This window comes from Callorhinus ursinus, unplaced genomic scaffold (assembly GCF_003265705.2).
Source record: "Callorhinus ursinus isolate GAN/ISIS: 27379988/994484 unplaced genomic scaffold, GSC_fseal_2.0 scaffold9, whole genome shotgun sequence".
NCBI lineage: Eukaryota > Metazoa > Chordata > Mammalia > Carnivora > Otariidae > Callorhinus > Callorhinus ursinus.
In genome coordinates, this window is record NW_027397071.1 from 56,209,187 (window position 1) to 56,227,636 (window position 18,450).

The 18,450-nt window shown below is 41.1% G+C and overlaps 1 protein-coding gene across 2 annotated transcripts in view; it reads left to right on the plus strand.

The window, feature by feature from the left end:
- The window catches only part of FYB2 (FYN binding protein 2), a 139,471-nt gene that overhangs the window by 42,329 nt on the left and 78,692 nt on the right, over positions 1 to 18,450 (plus strand). For both annotated transcript variants that reach the window (XM_073896677.1, XM_073896678.1), the window contains exon 4: positions 2,902 to 2,935. In XM_073896677.1, the coding sequence (XP_073752778.1) occupies positions 2,902 to 2,935 (34 nt within the window). The remainder of the gene's footprint in view (positions 1 to 2,901; positions 2,936 to 18,450) is intronic.

The following is an 18,450-nucleotide window of genomic DNA, read 5'->3' on the forward strand; positions in this document are numbered from 1 at the left end:
CGCCCGTGTCCCCCCTGTTACCTCCCTCTCCGTGTCAACTCCCAGATGATAATGCTCAGCTGCTTTTCCATGGGGCTGGACATCCATCACTGGTTATTTCACATACAGGCTGTGGCAGCTTGCCCGTGAAATGACAAATCTGTGGGAATTGGCCCCTTATCGCTCCTGGGCCAGCCCGCTTCCCCTGAGAGCATTGCATTTGATCACTGGGAATCTGTCCAAGAGGAAGAAAAAGAAAAGTAGTCAAGCACGGAGCAGGGAGCTTTTGTGTTTCCTACAAAGCCTGTGTTGTCAACACAATCAGTGCAGTAGGAGAGGGGAGAGAGTGAAAAGGGAGGAAAGGCACTGTGAACTTGACCTGTGATCCTAATGGGGGTCCCTCAGGCCTCTCTGATCTGCCTTTGGTAATTAGCTGAAGGGCCCCCCACCCCAGCCCCCACTGGCCCTTTCCAGGAACTGAAGCATCCTGGGAAGTCCTTTTTCTGTGCTGTTTTGTGTCTTCCTCTGCTACTTAAAGAAACGCCTTCTCATTCCCTCTCCACCTGCACCGTGCTCTGATCTTGTTGACACTTCAAATGCCTTTGCTTATGTTTGCGCTAATGAAACATGAGACGAACACACACTTTGGGGTGGTATGTAGTGCCGCGCTGACATTTGTCTTACTGTGGCCACGAGCGTCAGCAGATGGTACACTCAGAGAGCTGATGCCATCTGCATTGTTCATTTGACTGCTTTGAACAACCTCATGGCAGTTAAATTTCTTGAACTCACTCAGTAGTTCTCAAAGTTCAGCCTGCACCAGAGTCACCTTGAGGACTTGTCAAGACACAAATCACAGGGTCCTATTCCCAGAGTTTTCTGGTTTATTCGGTCTAGATTGGGTGCCTAAGAATTTGCCTTTTTAACAAGTTTCCTGGGGGGGATACTGATGTTGCTGGTTGAGGGATCATACTTGGAGAACCACTGCTGCAAGTCCTCTTGTCTTATCCTAAAAGGAAGTTCATCTTGTGTCCCCTCGTGCATGCACCTAATCTCAGTTGATTTGGCCAAGACCCCCTAGTGCCAACCCTAGTCCCCCAAGGTCCCATTTCCGCTCCACCAAGATGAACCAGGAGAAACTGACCAGACTGCAAGCCCAGGTGCACATTGGTGAGAAAGGAACAGCTTGCCAGAAAAAGGTGGTTCATAGAACGGCTACAGCCCTAGTTCTCCTTTTTTTGGGGGGGGGGGTTAAGATTTTATTCATTTGAGAGAGAGCGTGAGAGAGCATGCATGGGGTGGGAGAGGGGCAGAGGGAGAAGCAGACTCCCCACGGAGCAGGGAGCCTGATGCGGAGCTCGATCCCAGGATCATGACCTGAGCCAAAGTGATAGCGTGCATTTATTGAGAGCTTACTGGTGTGCCAAGCATTGTTTAAACCCTTTCCATGACTCATCTCATTTATGCTCACAAAAACCCTGAGAGATGAGTGTTACTGTCATCCCCACTTTACAGATAAGGACAGACCCTTAACCGGCTGAGCCACCCAGGTGCCCCAAACCTTAGTTCTCCTTAAAGAAGTGAGGGGTAAACAATATCTCTGGTATTGAAGAAATGAATATAGTTACAAACCAAGGAACCACGATCCCTTTCCACAAGCCTGAAGTCCAGGCATCGGGGGCAGCGACGGCCCTCACCATCACAGGCCATGCTGAGGAAGCAGGTGACAGAAATGCTACCAGTGTCTTAAACCAACTTGGTGCAGACCATCTGACTAGTTGAGGACGACTGGCTGAAGCTCTGCACACACGATGCGTGGATGGAAATGCACCACTTGCTACCAGAGGGGAGGAGGTTCCAGACCTTGTGGAGAATTTTGACGAAGCTTCCAAGAATGAAGCAAACTGAATTAAGTCAACTTCTGAAGAAGATGAAACTTGAGGAAGTGACTAGGAGCTGCTGTTTTATATAATGACTGCTTTTTAAAATTTTGTTTATGGATCTGACGGACTCGAGATCTCTAGTATTTTTAAGCCCAAGCCCCTTGGACACTGCAGCACTTTTCAGTTTTTGCTTAGACACTATTCGTTCCTTGCAGCTCATTAACCTGGAGAAGTCTGGGAAGTTTGAAACAAGGTTAATGAAGGTCTTTGCCTGGTTAAAAAAAAAAAAGAAAACAAAACAAAAGAGCTCTCTTATAAGTATACTTTAATAATAATTTGGCCACCTCCATAACAGAGAAGGCTAAGTATGATTTTTATAAACACTAAATAATTCAGACCTCAAACCCTCTCTCTGAAAGCAAAGAAGGTTGTCGGAGAACATAGAACAAAGCACCAAGTCTTCTGTAGTAAAATGGCCTTTGTAAATCCCAGCTCCCCAACTCACTAGCTATTTAAGTTTGGGCATCTTACTCACTGAGCCTCATTGTCCTTATCTGTAAAGTGGGGATGACAGTAACACTCATCTCTCAGGGTTTTTGTGAGCATAAATGAGATGAGTCATGGAAAGGGTTTAAACAATGCTTGGCACACCAGTAAGCTCTCAGTAAATGCACGCTATCACTATTGTAAGCTCGTGTTGAGCAGCCACACTCTCTTTGCCCTGGGTGCTGTGAGAGACATGAGAGTTAAGGAGAGAAACGCCCCCCCCCCCACACACACACAAGTTCTGGTGCTCCAGAAGGTCAGAGTCTCATCCGAAAGATCAAGATCGTCTTCATATAGAAACACCATATAGTGTGGGTGAGTGCTGCGCTGCAGGACGGAGGGCCTCCTAGGTGTCGGGGGGCAGGGAGGCTTGGGGCACCAATGAGTTGCCACTCCTCATTTTGTCTCTGGGGCCAGGGCATTGCACAGACAAAGTTCACTTTCATCAGGCTGCCACCTACGCCCCTTTTCACTGTGCCTCTTGCTCTTGCAGCAGCCGTAGAAGAGACCTGCCTGCCTCCAGAGAGGTGAGTACCTGTTTCTTAATTATGGGGGATCATAGCGCATGCCGCATTGACAGGCTGTTTAGCCAGCCTGAGAGCAGGCAAAAAGCACAAGGCAGGTGTCTGCATATCTCGGAAGGGTTGCAGGAAGAACAGATTTATAAGCCACAAACTGCAACTTTTGTTTTAGAGGCGGGATTAAATAAACTGCATTTAACTGCTGTGCTGACGTTAAGTTGCAAAGGTGGTCCTCTGAGGTACTTTTATTTATTATACAGCTGGGTTCAGTAAATTGAAACATCAGCCTCCATAGTAATAAATCAAATTAGAGGCTGCAGAATGCTGTGGGCATTGGTGTGATGTTAGGACTTGGTAATGGGACAAAAGACCTTCTGTTTTTGCTGTACTTATTCTGAGAATTTTGCCATGTAAGTGTCAGGTTGTTAATTCACTCAACCAAATGTATCTGTTGAGTCCTTTGATGTGTCATACATTGAACTGGCTACTTTTTACAGATTTTCTTGCTTCCTTTTCTCAAGGCTGCAAAATGGCTGCTGCTGGCCTCATTTTATAGCTAAAGGTACTTGGGCTCAGAAAGTCTGGCCACTTGCAGAAACATGATTCCAGCCCAAGTACCCCCAAACTATTTTTTCTATTGAATATAATGGAAACATAAGATTGTGTAAATTGGAGGTATACAAGGTGTTAGTTTCATACATATATAAATCACAGTATGATTACTCCAGTAGTGTTAGCTAACACCTTGATCACCTCACATAATTCTCATTTCTTTTTTTGTGTTGAGAACAGTTAGCAACTTTAAAAGTTATAACACATACTTTTTACCGTAATCACTCTTTGTACATTAAATCTCCAGAACTTATCTACTAGTTGTAAGTTTGTACCCTTAAACAACATCTCCCCAATTTACTCACCCCTCAGCCCCTGGTAACTACAATTTACTCTTTTTTTACAAGGTTCGGTTTTTTAGGTTTCATGTGTAAGTGATACTATACAGTAATTGTTTTTCTGACTTATCTCACTTAGCATAATGCTACCAAAGTCCATCCATGTTGTCACAGATGACAGGATTTTCTTCTTGTGGCTAAATAACATTCTATTGTACATCTACTTCACATCTTCTTCATCTATTCATCTGTTGATGGACACTTGGGTTGTTTCCGTATCTTGGCTATTGTGAATAATGCTGTAGTGTTAACATGAGCGTAGCAGTCTCTCTTCAAGGTGCTGACTTCATTTTCTTCAGATACATACCCGGCAGTGCTGAATCATATGGCAGTTCAATTCTTAATCGAACCTCAATACTCTTTTCTGTAATGGCTGTACTAACAGGTACGCCCAAACTGTTTTGATTATATCACATCACTTCCCTCACAAAGATGTTCCTTTTCTCAAGAAAGTCAGCCTTAGAAGAAGTAAGCATAAGGGCGCCTGGGTGGCTCAGTTGTAAAGCGTCTGCCTTTGGCTCAGGTCATGATCCTAGGGTTGTGGGATCAGGCCCCGCATCCAGCTCCCTGCTCCGTGGGAAGCCTGCTTCTCCCTCTCGCACTCCCCCTGCTTGTGTTCCCTCTCTTGCTGTGTCTTTCTCTGTCAAATAAATAAATAAAATCTTTTAAAAAAAAAAAGTAGGCATAAAAACAAATAATCATATTATTTACCAAATGTTTATAATAGTAGAGTGTGTTAAGTTTTCTAATAGGGGAAAGCACAAGATTTAGAGGTTTCGCAAATATGGGAGTGATTGTCTGTCCTTGGGAGGGCCAATGAAGTCTTGGTAGAAAATGTATCCGTTATCTTTTGCTACAATCATACTACATGATAAGCAACAAAATATCCATAGCACACAGCAGGAGTATGGGTTTGGCTGATCTGGACTGAGCTGCTATTGCTAGTATGTTGCAAACTACCGAGGCAGTTTTGCTGATACCGGTTGCTTATGTGTAGGGGGTCAGCCTGCAGCCGGCTGATCTCGGATTGCCTTGGCTGACATGAGTGGGGCAACCTGACTTAGCACCAGCTGTCTCACCCTCCAGCAGGTTAGCTGAGGAACGATCTATAGCCACAGCAGACAAGCAGGACAATCCCCATTGCACAAACACTTTTTCAACTCTGCTGTGTCACATTTGCTAACATCCTCTTGGTCAAAGAAAGTCACATGGCCCAGCTTCAGAGTGGGAGGATGCCAAAACTTTACCTAAAAAGGGTCAGGGACCCAGGAAGGAAACATTTGCAGGGAGTACCGAGGATAGACATGTGCTGGGTAACATAGGGAGGGGTGCTATAGGCAGAGGCGGGAAGTGTAAGGAAGCAGGTCTCAATGGTGAAAATTAGAAATAGGTAAGTAGAATTGGTGAGGAAAGGGTGGTATGAATGGAGAGAAATGCTATTGCAGGGGAAGACAGCGACCAAATCTTGGAGGTTCTTATTCACCAAGGAATTGACCATGGGTGTTGGGCATGGTTCATGTGTCCCAGGAACTCCTAGTTTAGTCGCCCATTTAGAAGAGTTAAGTGACTGCACATGGTGAAGCCACATTCTATGTGCATTTATGCGAAAGAGAAAATTCAGACAGCTAAGGCAATGATTTGCCCTGCTTACTCGATGAACATGGGCCCCTCAGTGTGACAGTTTGAGGGGACAATGTAATTCTGCTGTGCTCTGAGCCAGTCTTGGCTCCCTCAGGACTCGCATTCTGTGAGCATCTCAGCGTGACTGTATGTGTGCTGTGATTGTAGTGTATAACTAGATAGATATTCTTCCTACAGTTTGGCTCTGAACTAAGCTGACTTCTTCTCTGGCCCTTTAATCAAAGACAGCAGTCTGTTTCCACATGGAGGACAAGCTTGCTTGATGGGCAAGTACTGGGAAACAGTGGCAAGTCTCCAATGTAACAGCTTCTTCCTAAGGGATTCGGGAGGGCAATTGGACTGTTGTGTCCTTTCACACTGGCTTTAGAACCTAACCATCATCAGAAATGAGGTTTGTTGTACCTCAGTTATGATATGGACCATAGTGTTGTCAGAGTACAAAGCAAAACAGACAAAGAGGGACCTGGGATACTTAGGGGAGGCTTCATGGAGGAGGAAAGATCTTCAGATGTCTCCTGCATGATGGGTCAGAATTAGTAGGTTTACTTATTCCCTTTTGTGAAACTGTACAGTAGGTGAAGGCAGGGCATTGTTCCCAGAAATGACCACATTCCTGACTTATCATTGGTTAATGGATGATGGATAGACCAATGGATGTTCAGTATAGAGATAGAACATGACTGAAAACAAGGCAGTAGTAATAAAGTGGAGGATGAACAGACACAAAGTATTCTGATGTGGAAGAATAAGAGACAAGGTTGGATCCTAATGTTAATTACATGCCATGCTGAGGATTTAGGACCATAGCTTGCAGTGATGAGTTTAAACAAGTAAATGCCATGATGCTGAGCAGCCTTAGATACAATTTCCATGGAAACCAGTGCTTGTTTGGAAAGAACATCTCCTGTGGTCATGGTATTAATCTTCAGTACAGATACTAGATTAGGAACAGAATATATTGGGTCTCATTACTGGAAGGGGACCTGGCAATTATTAACAAATCTGGGGTTTTTAATCTGAGCGCTACCACTTAACACCTACATAACCTTGGACAAATGCCTTAACCTCTGCAAACCTTACTTTCTACTTATGTAAAATGGGAAGCTGATAAGACCTAACTCATATAGTTGTGGTGATGTTAAATGCAACAATAATTGTAAAGTGTTGAGTGCAGTACCGAGCATCTAGAGAGTGTTCCATAAAGCTTGCTTAGCTATCATATAACCCCCTCCAAAGGCAGGAATCCATGCTCAGAACCTTAATCTCTTCAAAAGTCCTTTGAGGAGGAGTTCATTCCCTGAAGAATAGGAGATAAGGTTGGATCCTAAAGTTAATTAGGTGCCATGCTGAGGAGTTGGGATCGTAGCTTTCAGTGATGAGTTAACTTAAACAAGTAATATGTTTTTCTTGTTGGGGCAGATTTTATTCATTTAACGTATTTTTTTTATTTAAATTCAATTAGCCAACATATAGTATATCATTAGTTTCAGATGTAGTGTTCAACAATTCCTCAGTTGCACATTCAACATATATTTGACTGTCTACTATATGCCAGACCCTCTCATATACATTGAGAACATAGCAGAGTATAGAGTAGGCTGAAGTATCTTACATGCATGCACACATATGTGCACACACACATTTGTTTTATTTATTCAAAAGTCCAAGGTGAGCTGGGACCAAAAACTGACATCCCTACCCCAGATTCCCAGCCATCTGTCCAAGATCTGCTCATTGGTAGAATAGACAGGGTCTTTACCCCTCCCTTACCTGACAGTTCTTAAAACATCTAAGGACTACATTCTGTTAAGTAAAACTTTCATCACTTTCAACCATTATTCCCAAAATAGGAGTCTATGTTTTACCCATATTTTTATAGATATATGTTTTTAATCATCTTGTTAGAAATTCAGTGCATTTACAGTAGCTACTTTCACTTTTGAACCTTCACATCCTGCATTGTGTCCTGCAACGAGTACAAGTCTGGAGTCAGATTCCCATAGAGTCAGACCCCTCCTTTACACCTACGACAGCTCAGAGCTTTGATATATACATCTGTGAAGTGGACACAATAGTACTTCATTGATTGTCATGAAGACTAAATGAGATAAATTGCATAAAGCATGGAGTATACAGAAGATGCTCAATGAGTTTTGGTGTCCTCAACCCTTGGCCTCTCCATCCCTTGTTATATCTGGAATAAATATCTCATTAGTTCCCAAGAGTGCAATGACTCTTTGGAGATTATTCTCTGTCATCACTCTTTCATGCAAACCAAGTTGGCTGGCATCCCTCTTGAATAAGCAGCCCCTATTTGTATGAGCAAAGCAGGTTAGTCCCGGGGCAGCAATTAACGCTAGGTCTCTGTCAGTACTTAGGAGAGTCGGCTAATATTTTATTCATTAGCTATAAATATGGCTTTTCTCCCATTAAGAAGTGTCAGAGGGTAGTCCTGACTCAGGAAATCTCTGACTCAGATATTAAGGAAGGGAGAGCCTGCCTATTTCAGGAGAGAAGATTCATATAGTATAGTGTTTCTCAGACGAGGCTCCATGGGTAGGTCTCAGGAGTCCACCATTTTCTCTCCTGAAGTTTTAAATTTTGTATTTCATCTTAATGATAGTCTTTAAAAGATACTGTAAGCCTATTTTGAGTCTTCCGGATGATCTCTTTCAACCTAATATTTTGGAACACATTTTTGTATTTGTGTTTGTGATATTTCTACCCCCTGCCGAGTAGGGGGTAGAAGAAATATCACAAACACAAACTCCTCCTAGGGCTGGGCAGATTATGTGACTATGTCTAGAACCTGTGTTAGACAACAGTGAAGGAGAGATCCTGTGAAAATGGGAAGAAATGCCTTACCCAAGGTATTCAAGTAAAATATTGATAGAACAACAACACTGTGGTAAAGCAAAATGCATCTGTAATCTTTATTTGAATAGTGGTAAGTGCTACAAAGAGAATGTTTCAAAGAGCATTCAGATAGTAACTGGGGATGGGGAGTGGCATAAAGGATGTGTAGGATGATCAGGAAAGGCCTGAGGTGGTGACATTTGGGTTGAGACCTGCATGATGGGGACCCAGTCATGAGAGGTCTAGGAGATGGACATTCCAGGAGAGGGAATGGCTGGAGCAGTGTCTCGGGGAGACTTGTGTCTGCACGTTGGGAGGAAGGAGGGGGGCAAGAGCTAAAGCACAGTGTGCTGGTGGAATGGTGGTTGTCTTGAGAGCTGTAGAGTGAATTTGGACGCTGCTCTCTAAATATGTTGGGAAACCAGAGGAGTTTTAAACCAGGAAGTGACATGAGCTGACATGTATTTTGTAAAGATCACTTTGGAGGCTACATAAATAATAGACTTAGTGTGAAAACAGGTAGAAACAGCTTCAGAAGCCATTGCAACAACAAAACAGTAACAATAAATAGAACAATCGGCATTCATATTGGTGGTGTTCTAAGCACTTTAAATATATGACTCCATTTATGACAATCCTGAGGTAGATGATATTCCAATTTTATAGATGAGGAAACTGAGGCACAAGGAGATTTAATCACTTGATATGGACAAGATGGTAGAAATAGGGATTTTTTTTTAAAAAGGGCCTCAAGATGTATTTTGGAGGAAAAGGAGTGATTGTGAGATCAGCTGTGAAGAATGAGACAGGTGGGCAAGGGAGGAATATAAGACCATTTCCAGGTGATTTGCTGTTTGCATCATTGTTGGCATCAGCATGTGTGGAGTCCTTGGCACATCATCAGTGCTCAGTACAATACTGACCCTTCCTGAAAGCTGTTTGGGATTTTTTACTTAAAACAAGCATGTCTTACATGTGCATGTAAGACCAGAACCTCTTAGGACTAGTTTTTAAGTTGTTTGGAACTAGTGTTCTTTTGTAAATGGCTGCATTTCAGGTAGTCAAGACTGGTAGAGACCTGCTCTGACTGACCAACAGCAAATCAGGTTCCTCATGATGGTATCTGGGAAGTGAAGGTGGGCCCTCACATCCCAGTGCGCTAAATTGAATCACCATGGGGCAAGAATGCAGACAGGGGAATTTTTTAACCCTGTGCCTTATAAGTTTTAGACCCAGAATACTCAGGTGGCTTCAGCTCAAGCCACTTCAATGAATTATTATCCCTTTTTAATTGGGTTTCAGAAACACAACAAGGCCACTGTTTGGCCTATTTTTCTAAGGGCAGTGTCGGCAAGAACAATCTTTATTTGGGGGTCTTCTTTCGTATTTTCAAGTATTCCTCCTTTAAAAAGAAATTCACCTATAGATTCTCTTTATTGAACACTTACCGTAGACAAAGGCTTGTTCTCCATACTTAATGTCCAATCTCTCATTTTAAAACTCCCAACCAAAACCACCCCATGAAGTTGGTGGTTAGCAGACTCTGACCACAGAGTCAGGTTAAGGAATCCAAGGTGATGCAGCTGGATCATCACCCTTGCAGTTTGACCAGTTTGACCTGGTCAACAGGGCTCCAGAGCATCACCTCTCAACCACTGCTGCAGACTGCCTTCCTGAGGATTCATGTTGGATCTTTACCTACAAAGAGGGCAAGGTTTAACAGATGCATGGCCTGCTCTACAAATTGAGCCTAGACATTCCCCAGGCAGGTGTTCTTGAATACCTCTCCTGCCTTAGGATTTCTTTTTCTGTCTGCAGAAAGGTCTGAGTGAGGGAGCCTGGCCAGGGTGGAGCTAAAGTATCAGTGTTTGGTGCCAAGTCTCACCTTTTCTCTTTAGTGGCATTCAGATGACAAGCTGGAAAAATTCATGACTTAGGAAGAAATCAGGCAATAAAGTTGCAGACTTGGAGCCTATTTTTGTACATAGGTTTATTCAGAAAGGTTGAATGGAAACTAATCTTTGAGTATGACCACGTGCTGGGCATTGCTTAGCCCTTTACACCTGTCGGACTCATGGTGGCCCCATGATCATCTTTGGAAAGCAAAAAACTGAGGGCTTAGAGATTTTTCATGACTTGCCCTAAAGTATAAGATAATACAGAGCTAATCTGGGATGTGAACTCAGGAGTGGATGTTTATAAGGATTTTCAACTACACTATCCTGTCTCAGAATTTTCCCAATGTGGAAAAAAAAAAAAGAATTTTCCCAACATGAGAGATTTTTGAAGGTTATCTGTTAGATCCCAAATTCCATGATTGTCTTTCTCACCTTTCTCACCACCGGGAAGTAGATGCACAAGTAATAATTATTTAATGACTGAGTAAGGGATGGACCAATTGAGTGACAAATTGAGGGAGAAGGATAGACAGATAAAATGATACCACCTTCCATGAACTTTTATATAAATAAAGAAAGCATTCCTAGGGTCTCTCATCTGTATATTTTGCATTGATCTGCATGTCCAGTATCCTGTCCTTCTAATATTAAACAAAGCCAAATAATTAGAGCAATCTGAGCCCTTGTTTGCCCTTGCGTATCAAGGAAGGGCTCTTGCCATGGTAAGACGCGGACTCACACGAAAGCTTCTCTGTCCTCTGCTCCTTCTTAGTCTAGCATTCAGCTCCAAGTGACACTGCCAGGAAGCTTGTTCTTATTATTTTAGCCATCTTGGAAGCACTCCCCTCTCATGTCCCATTCAGTAGTTATTTACTCAAACTAATCACTGAGCACTTCGCTTCCATTTTACATTTAAAATAAAATTCAGAAACCCCAAACTCCTTACCAGGGCCAAGAAGGCCCTCCATGTTCTGGCTACTCTCTACTCTCTCCCTTGCTCACTGTCTTCAGCCCCTTGACTGGCCTTTTGGCCTCTCCTCAAACATAGCAAGCATGTTCTTACCAAGCACAGATGTTTGCTTCTTCCTGTGTGCAGGGTGATCTCCTCCCAGATCTTTAGCTGATGGCTTCTTTTCATTGTGCAGGATTCGTTCAGTCCGTCAGTTAGTCAGTGAATGTTTATTGAGCCCCAGCTATGTGCCAGACATGGTTCTGGATGCTGATAATGCAACAGAAAACACAGTCTTTGCCCTTGTGAATATACCTTTTAGTTGGGGAAAAGGACAGAGAAGCAAATAATGATAAAATGTAAGGCAATGATAAATGCTTACATGTCCACGTCCCCGACCACACCTGTGTCTCCTGTCCCAAGGTACCATCTGTTCCATGCAGAGACCTGCTTAATTCTTCTGTTAGTACTTACTAAGGCTTCAAAAAATAATTATTCTGGTTTATTTTCTTTGTTATTCTACACCATGAGAGTCTTGAGTTCAAGGACCTTGTCTATTATTTGCTTTTATATTCTAGAACAGGGCTTGGCACAGAGGAGGAGCTCAGTGAAAATGTTCATGATGGGACATCATCTGTCTGTCTGTGTAGGAGTTTTTAGTATCACTGTGAGCATCAGAGGAGGATCCAGACAACCGGGAGCCTATAATGTGCCAGGCATTGTATTTGTCATGAGGGACCCAGCAGTGAGTAATCTACAAGATCGCAGAGCAAAAGAGAAAAAGTTAAAGTAATAAAAAGTAATGAAATGATTTAAAAGATGAGGACAACTACTAAGAATTGTATAAAGCAAAAGGTTACATAGTTAGAGATGGTGGGGAAGTGGGCTATTTGGAAAAGGAAGTAGAAGAAGGACTTTCTTGAAGGCAACCTATAAGGGGAGACCTGATGGTTGAGAAAGAGCTGGCCGTACAGAGGCATTCCAGGTGGCAGGAACAGCGTTTGCAAAGTCCTTGAGGTGGGAGAGAGCGTGGCATCCTTGCAAGAGAGAGAGGAGGCCAGTGCGGTCAGAGTGTCCTGGGGGAGGAGGAGAACGGTTGACAGGAGTTTGGAGAGATGGCTGGAAGTGAGATAATAAAGGGGAGGCACTTGATGGTTTTGTCGTTGTTGCTATTTTTCATTAAGAATCATAGGAAGGGGGAGCCTGGGTGGCCAGTCAGTTAAGCATCCGATTCTTGATCTCAGCTCAGGTCTTGATCTCTGGGTCATGAGATGGAGTCCTGCATTGGGTTCCATGCTGGGCATGGAGCCTGCTTTTAAAAAAAAAAAAAAAAAAAAGGAATACTAAGAAGCCTCAGAAGAGTCTTAAGCAGGACTGTGATAAGGTTCAAATCCTCTTTTTAAAAGATCATTCTGCAGTCCCATCCATGTTGATGTAAAAGTTGGGTATTCATCCTTTCTGATGGCTGAGTAATATTCCATTGTATATATGGACCACATCGTCTTTATCCATTCATCTGTTGAAGAGCATCTCGGCTCTTTCCACAGTTTGGCTATTGCGGACATTGCTGCTATGAACATTGGGGTGCATATGGCCCTTCTTTTCACTACATCTATGTCTTTGGGGTAAACACCCAGGAGTGCAATTGGCTGAGTCATAGGGTAGCTCTATTTTGAACTTTTTGAGGAACCTCCACACTGTTTTCCAAAGTGGCTGTACCAACTTGCATTCCCACCAACAGTGTAAGAGGGTTCCCCTTAGCCCAGTGATGGGTATTAAGGAGGGCACGTACTGCATGGAGCACTGGGTGTTATATGAAAACAATGGATCGTGGAACACCACATCAAAAACTAATGATGTAGTGTATGGTGACTAACATAATAAAATTTAAAAAAATAAATAAAAGATCATTCTGACCACTTTGTAGAGAATAGATTATAGAAGGAGCAAAGAGAATGACAATTTGTATTTAAAAGAAAAAGTCGGAGTTTGTGAAGAGTCCATTGGTGGTAAGGATCTGACAATCAGGAGAGCCACATACAAGGAAATACAGCAGCAGAAAGCATCCTGGTGTGTTCAGGAACCGTAATCTGACATGTTTAGAATGGATAGTATTGGGGTGTGAGGGGGGCAGTGCAGCATGGAATAGTTCATTAAGTGTTGGCTGAATTATAGTATGGACTTAGATGGTACATATACTTAACTGTATATGATTATATACAGCCTGTTTTTATTATTTCCCAGATTCCTGGGTGTTCCCCACCTTCCTGTTTAAATTATAAATTCTTTGAAAGCAGGTAGAGGATCTACCACCTCTTACCAGCTACATAATTGAAGTTTGCTTAAATGGAATGCTTTTGCAACCCTTGAAAATTAGAAGATCCAGGGAGTACATTATAAAGGTTTAAGAGCATAGACTTTGGGTTAAATGACCTCAGATTCCTATTTTGAGCTCTACACATGAGCTGTGTGATCTTAGAAAAGTAATTTAATATCTCTGGGCATCCCATTTCCTCACATGGGAGATGGTGAAATCAATAAATCCTACCTCCTAGGATCGCTGTGAGGATTGAGATGAATATCTGTAATTCCACAGAGTGTCGGGCAGTGTTGTCAACACTTGATAAATGGCAGCTCTTTGCTGTTTGTTGGTAGGAGCGGGGTTTGTCTGTAACAAGGTCTAATGCTACAGAAGGGCTGGAGTCAGCAGACAGGGTTCCTACTGAAAGCCTGCCTCTAGTTCTGAGGATAACCTACTCTACCTTTCTGTGAAACAGGTGGGGTTGGATATTATGGCCACCTCAAAGAGACACCCTGAACTTTGAAAAGCTGATATTTTACAAGTTGACCTTACTAATGAAAATGAGGGCTTAAGGTTATTTTGTTTTAGGCTACAGAAGTTGCCAGTGGTTAAGTAAGAATCTGTTTTAGTGGTGGCATTAGAAGTCAGAGTGCTTTAATAAAGTCAAGCCTAAGGGCACCTGGGTGGTTCAGTTTGTTGGGCAGCCAACTCTTGATTGAGCTCAGGGTCGGGAGATCGAGCCCAACATTGGGCTCTGCGCTCAGCAGGGAGTCTGCTTCAGGATTCTCTCTCTCTTCTTCTCCATCTGCCCCCCCCCACTTGTGCATGCTCACTTGCTCTCTCAAATAAATAAATAAGCTTTTTTTAAAAAAAAGGAAAGAAATAAGATTTAATTTGCACATCCTGTGGCCAGTCAAGTTAACACATAAAATTAATTACCAGAGTCATCATAGTTTTGTGGCCCTTTATAGGAAGAATGGAGGTATATATTCATAGATTAAAAACAAAGAAATACCTACTGTCCAAAGTGATGTTGGAGGCATCGTATTTGTTGTTTGTTGCTGTTGTTGTTGAAATCAAAGGAGAATTAGTAAGGTCATGAAACATGTACTAGTAAGGTTGAGCTTACACACATATACACACACATCCATATGCATACATATGTATCTGTATATACACACATATGTATATATACACATTTAAACCACATGTATCATATACAGAGATATATACGCACAAACCCGTGTGTGTGTGTTCTGTTGAAATGAAGGAAGTGGTTGAGGTGGTGGCAGGAGCATGGAGTAGCAGAAGTAGTAGAAGAGGAAACGTAGAAGACAGAGTTTCAATAGCTTGTGAAAGAAGAGTGTCCTTGAAAATGTATCACGTATTTTTGTGAACCTGGCATAAATGCATTCCGAGATCCATTGTAGCATCTAGTCCTAGTCTTTTTTAAAAGTCTCATCACCAGTCACTTCACTCAAGAGGAGGAGTTCTTAAGGTGAAGCCCTGTGGGAAGAGCAGTCTTACCGAAAGTTATTTATTGGAGATGGAACTTGCCCAGTTTGGGACATTGGGTAATTGAGAAATCAGACGGTTTTATACTTCTTTGTCACCAGGCACCTGTGGAATGTCACACAGAGCCACTCCTGGCTAAGCTACCCCTGTTCTTATCTCCAAAATGGGTGGCCCACTGAAAGGAGAAGTGAAAGAAGCTGGGTTTTCAACTTTGCTTTACCTCCCTAATAAAATAAATACAAAAGTGCACCTAACAGGTTTTGCTGTTCAAGTCTCAGTTTTTCCACCTAACGTAAGCTCTTCTTTAGATTTTCCAGGGCCTTCTTGCCCTGAAAATTTTCAACTTACCCTCTTGTCGTGTGGAACAGGAGAAGATGAGAGAGAATATGTATTTGTCAGGCATTGACCACATGTTAACTGAGTTATTCCTACACTAAATGGCCACAGTGAGCCAGTAAAGAAATTAAGGCTCTGGGATCTTAAATGACTGCCTGAGACCCACACAGTCAGTAAGAGATGGACGTGATGAATCTTAAGTACAGTGCCTAACACATGGCAAACACTCAACAATTGTAGCTAATTCTGTGATGGACTGTTTCACTGTTCGACCAAGTGAACGGGTGTTAGAATGAGCTGTGTGAGCCACTTCTCTAGAATGTACAGCTTCACACAGAGGTTGACTAAATTATTTTCCAAAAGACAGCTGTGGTCTAGGGGTTGACATGGCAAGTAGAAACAACCATTAGAGGAAGTCACAAGTCCATGATTCAAAGAGAGACCCCTCTGTTCAAAAACTGATTTTGAAGATAGAATTCCAAGAATTCAAACACAATGAGAAAAATTTCTTTTGTAAATTATCTGTCATACTAACCCTGCATTTACAGAGCTGTTGTTTCTTCTTGAACATACATAATGTTGAAGATATCATTAAGAAACAATGTAATACTTAAGTTATTAGAGGTTTTCTATGAGAAAGTCAGAAAATAGAGAAAGTTGATGCTATGTCAGTAATAAAAAGAACTTTCCAAAATGCAAACTTCAAAAAAATCTTTTTCAGTTGGGTATAATTGACATATAATATTATATAATTTTCAGGTGTACATCATAATGATTCATTATTTGTGTCTATATTGTAAAATGGTCACAATAAGTTTATTAACGTCTGTCACCGTACATAGTTACAATTTTTTTCTTGTGATGAGATCTTCTAAGCTCTATATATGGTAGCAACTTTCAGATATGCAATACAGTATTATTAACTGTAATCAACATGATGTACATTATATCCCCATGATTTATTTTATAACTGGAAGTATGTACCTTTGATCACCAACCTTCACCCATTTATCCAAACTCCACCCTGCACCTTTGTCAACCATCATTCTGTTCTCTGTATCTATGAGTTCGAAGCTTGCTTTCTTTTCTTTTTTTTAGATGACACATGTAAGTGAGATCATATGGTATTTGTCTTTCTCTGTCTGCTTATTTTACCTAGCATAATGTTCTCAAGGTCCTTCCATATTGTCACAAATGGCAAGATTTCTTTTTTTTTTTATGGCTCTCTCTGTGTGTGTATTCATTGTATATATGTACCACATTTCCTTAACCATCCATCAGTGGACGTTTAGATTGCTTCCCTATCTTTGCTATTGTAAATAATGGTACAATGAGCATGAGGGTGCTCATATATCTTTTTGAGTTAACATTTTTGTAGACTTCAGATAAAAACTCAGAAGTGGAATTGCTGGATCATATGGTTGTTCTATTTTTAATTTATTGTGGAAACTCCATTTTGTTTTCTGTAATGACTGCACCAATTTACATTCTCATGTAACAGCTCACAAGAGTTCCCTTTTCTCCACATCACATTAACATTTTTTATTTTTTCTCTTTTGATAATAGCCATTCTAAGAGGTATGAGGTAATACTGTGGTTCTGATTTGCATTTCTCTGATTAGTGATGTTAAACATCTTTTAAGTACCTATTGGCCATCTCCATGTCTTCTCTGGAAAAAAAAAAAAGTCTATTCAGATATCCTGCCCATTTCTCAATTGGATTGTTTGGGAGTTTTTGCTATTGAGTTGTAGAAGTTCTTTATTTTGGATGTTGATCCCTTATCATATATCTAATTTGCAAATATTCTCTCCCATTCAGTAGGTTGCTTTTTTATTTTGTTGATGGTTTTCTTCACTGTGCAAAATTTATCTTTTCAGAGAATCAGCTCATATTCATTGATCTTTTCTGTTGTCTTTTCGTTTCATTTATTTCCTCTTCAATCTTTGTAATTTCCTTCCTTCTCCTAACTTTGAGCTTCATTCGTTCTTCTTTTTCTAATTCCTTGGGGGGTAATGTTAGGTTGTTCGTCTGAGATTTTTCTTGTTTCTTGAGGTAGGCATTTATCTCTATGAACTTTGCTCTTAGAACTGCTTTTGCTGCATCCCATAAGTTTATGTTGTATTCCCATTTTCATTTCTCTCAAGGTATTTTTTTATTTCTCTTTTCATCTTTGACCAGTAACATGTTGTTTAATCTCTATAAAAATATATTTGTGAACTTTCCAATTTTCTTTTTATAATTTCTAGTTTTATACCATTGTGGTCAGAAAAGATGCTCAATAATGATTTCAGTATTCTTTAATTTGTTAAGACTTGTTTTGTGGCTTAACATATGATCTATCCTGGAGAATGTTCTAGTCACACTTGAGAAAAATGTATATTCTGCTGCTGTTGAGTGGAATGTTCTTATATATCAGTTAAGTCCATCTGGTCTAATGTGTCATTTAAGGCCAATGTTTCCTTATTGATTTTCTGTTTGAATGATCTATCCATTGGTGGAAGTGGGATATCAAAGTCCCCTACTATTATTGTATTACTGTCTGTTTCTCCCTTTAGGTCTGTTAATATTTGTTATATATATATTAAGGTGTTCCTGTGTTGGGCACATAAATATTTACAAATGTTGTATCCTCTTATTGGATTGGCCCCTTTATCATTATGTAATGCTTTCTTTGTCTCTTATTACAATCTTTGTTTTAAAGTCTATTTTGTCTGATATAGGTATAGCTACCCCAGCTTTCTTTTGGTTTTCATTTGCATGGAGTATCTTTCTCCAACCCTTCACTTTCAGTCTGTGTGTCCTTAAATCTAAAGATTAGTCTCTTGTAGGTAGCATATAGGTGGGTCTTGTTTTCTCATTCATTCAGCCACTCTATGTCTTTTGATTAGAGAATTTCATCCATTTACATTTAAGTAATTATTGATACATATTTCTTGCCATTCTGTTAATTGTTTTGTCGGTGTTCTATAGTTTCCCCTTTTCCTTTATTTTCCTCTTTCTCTTTCCATTTGTGGTTTGATGACTTTCTTTAGTGGTATGCTTAGATTTCTTCTTCATTATCTTTTGTGTATAT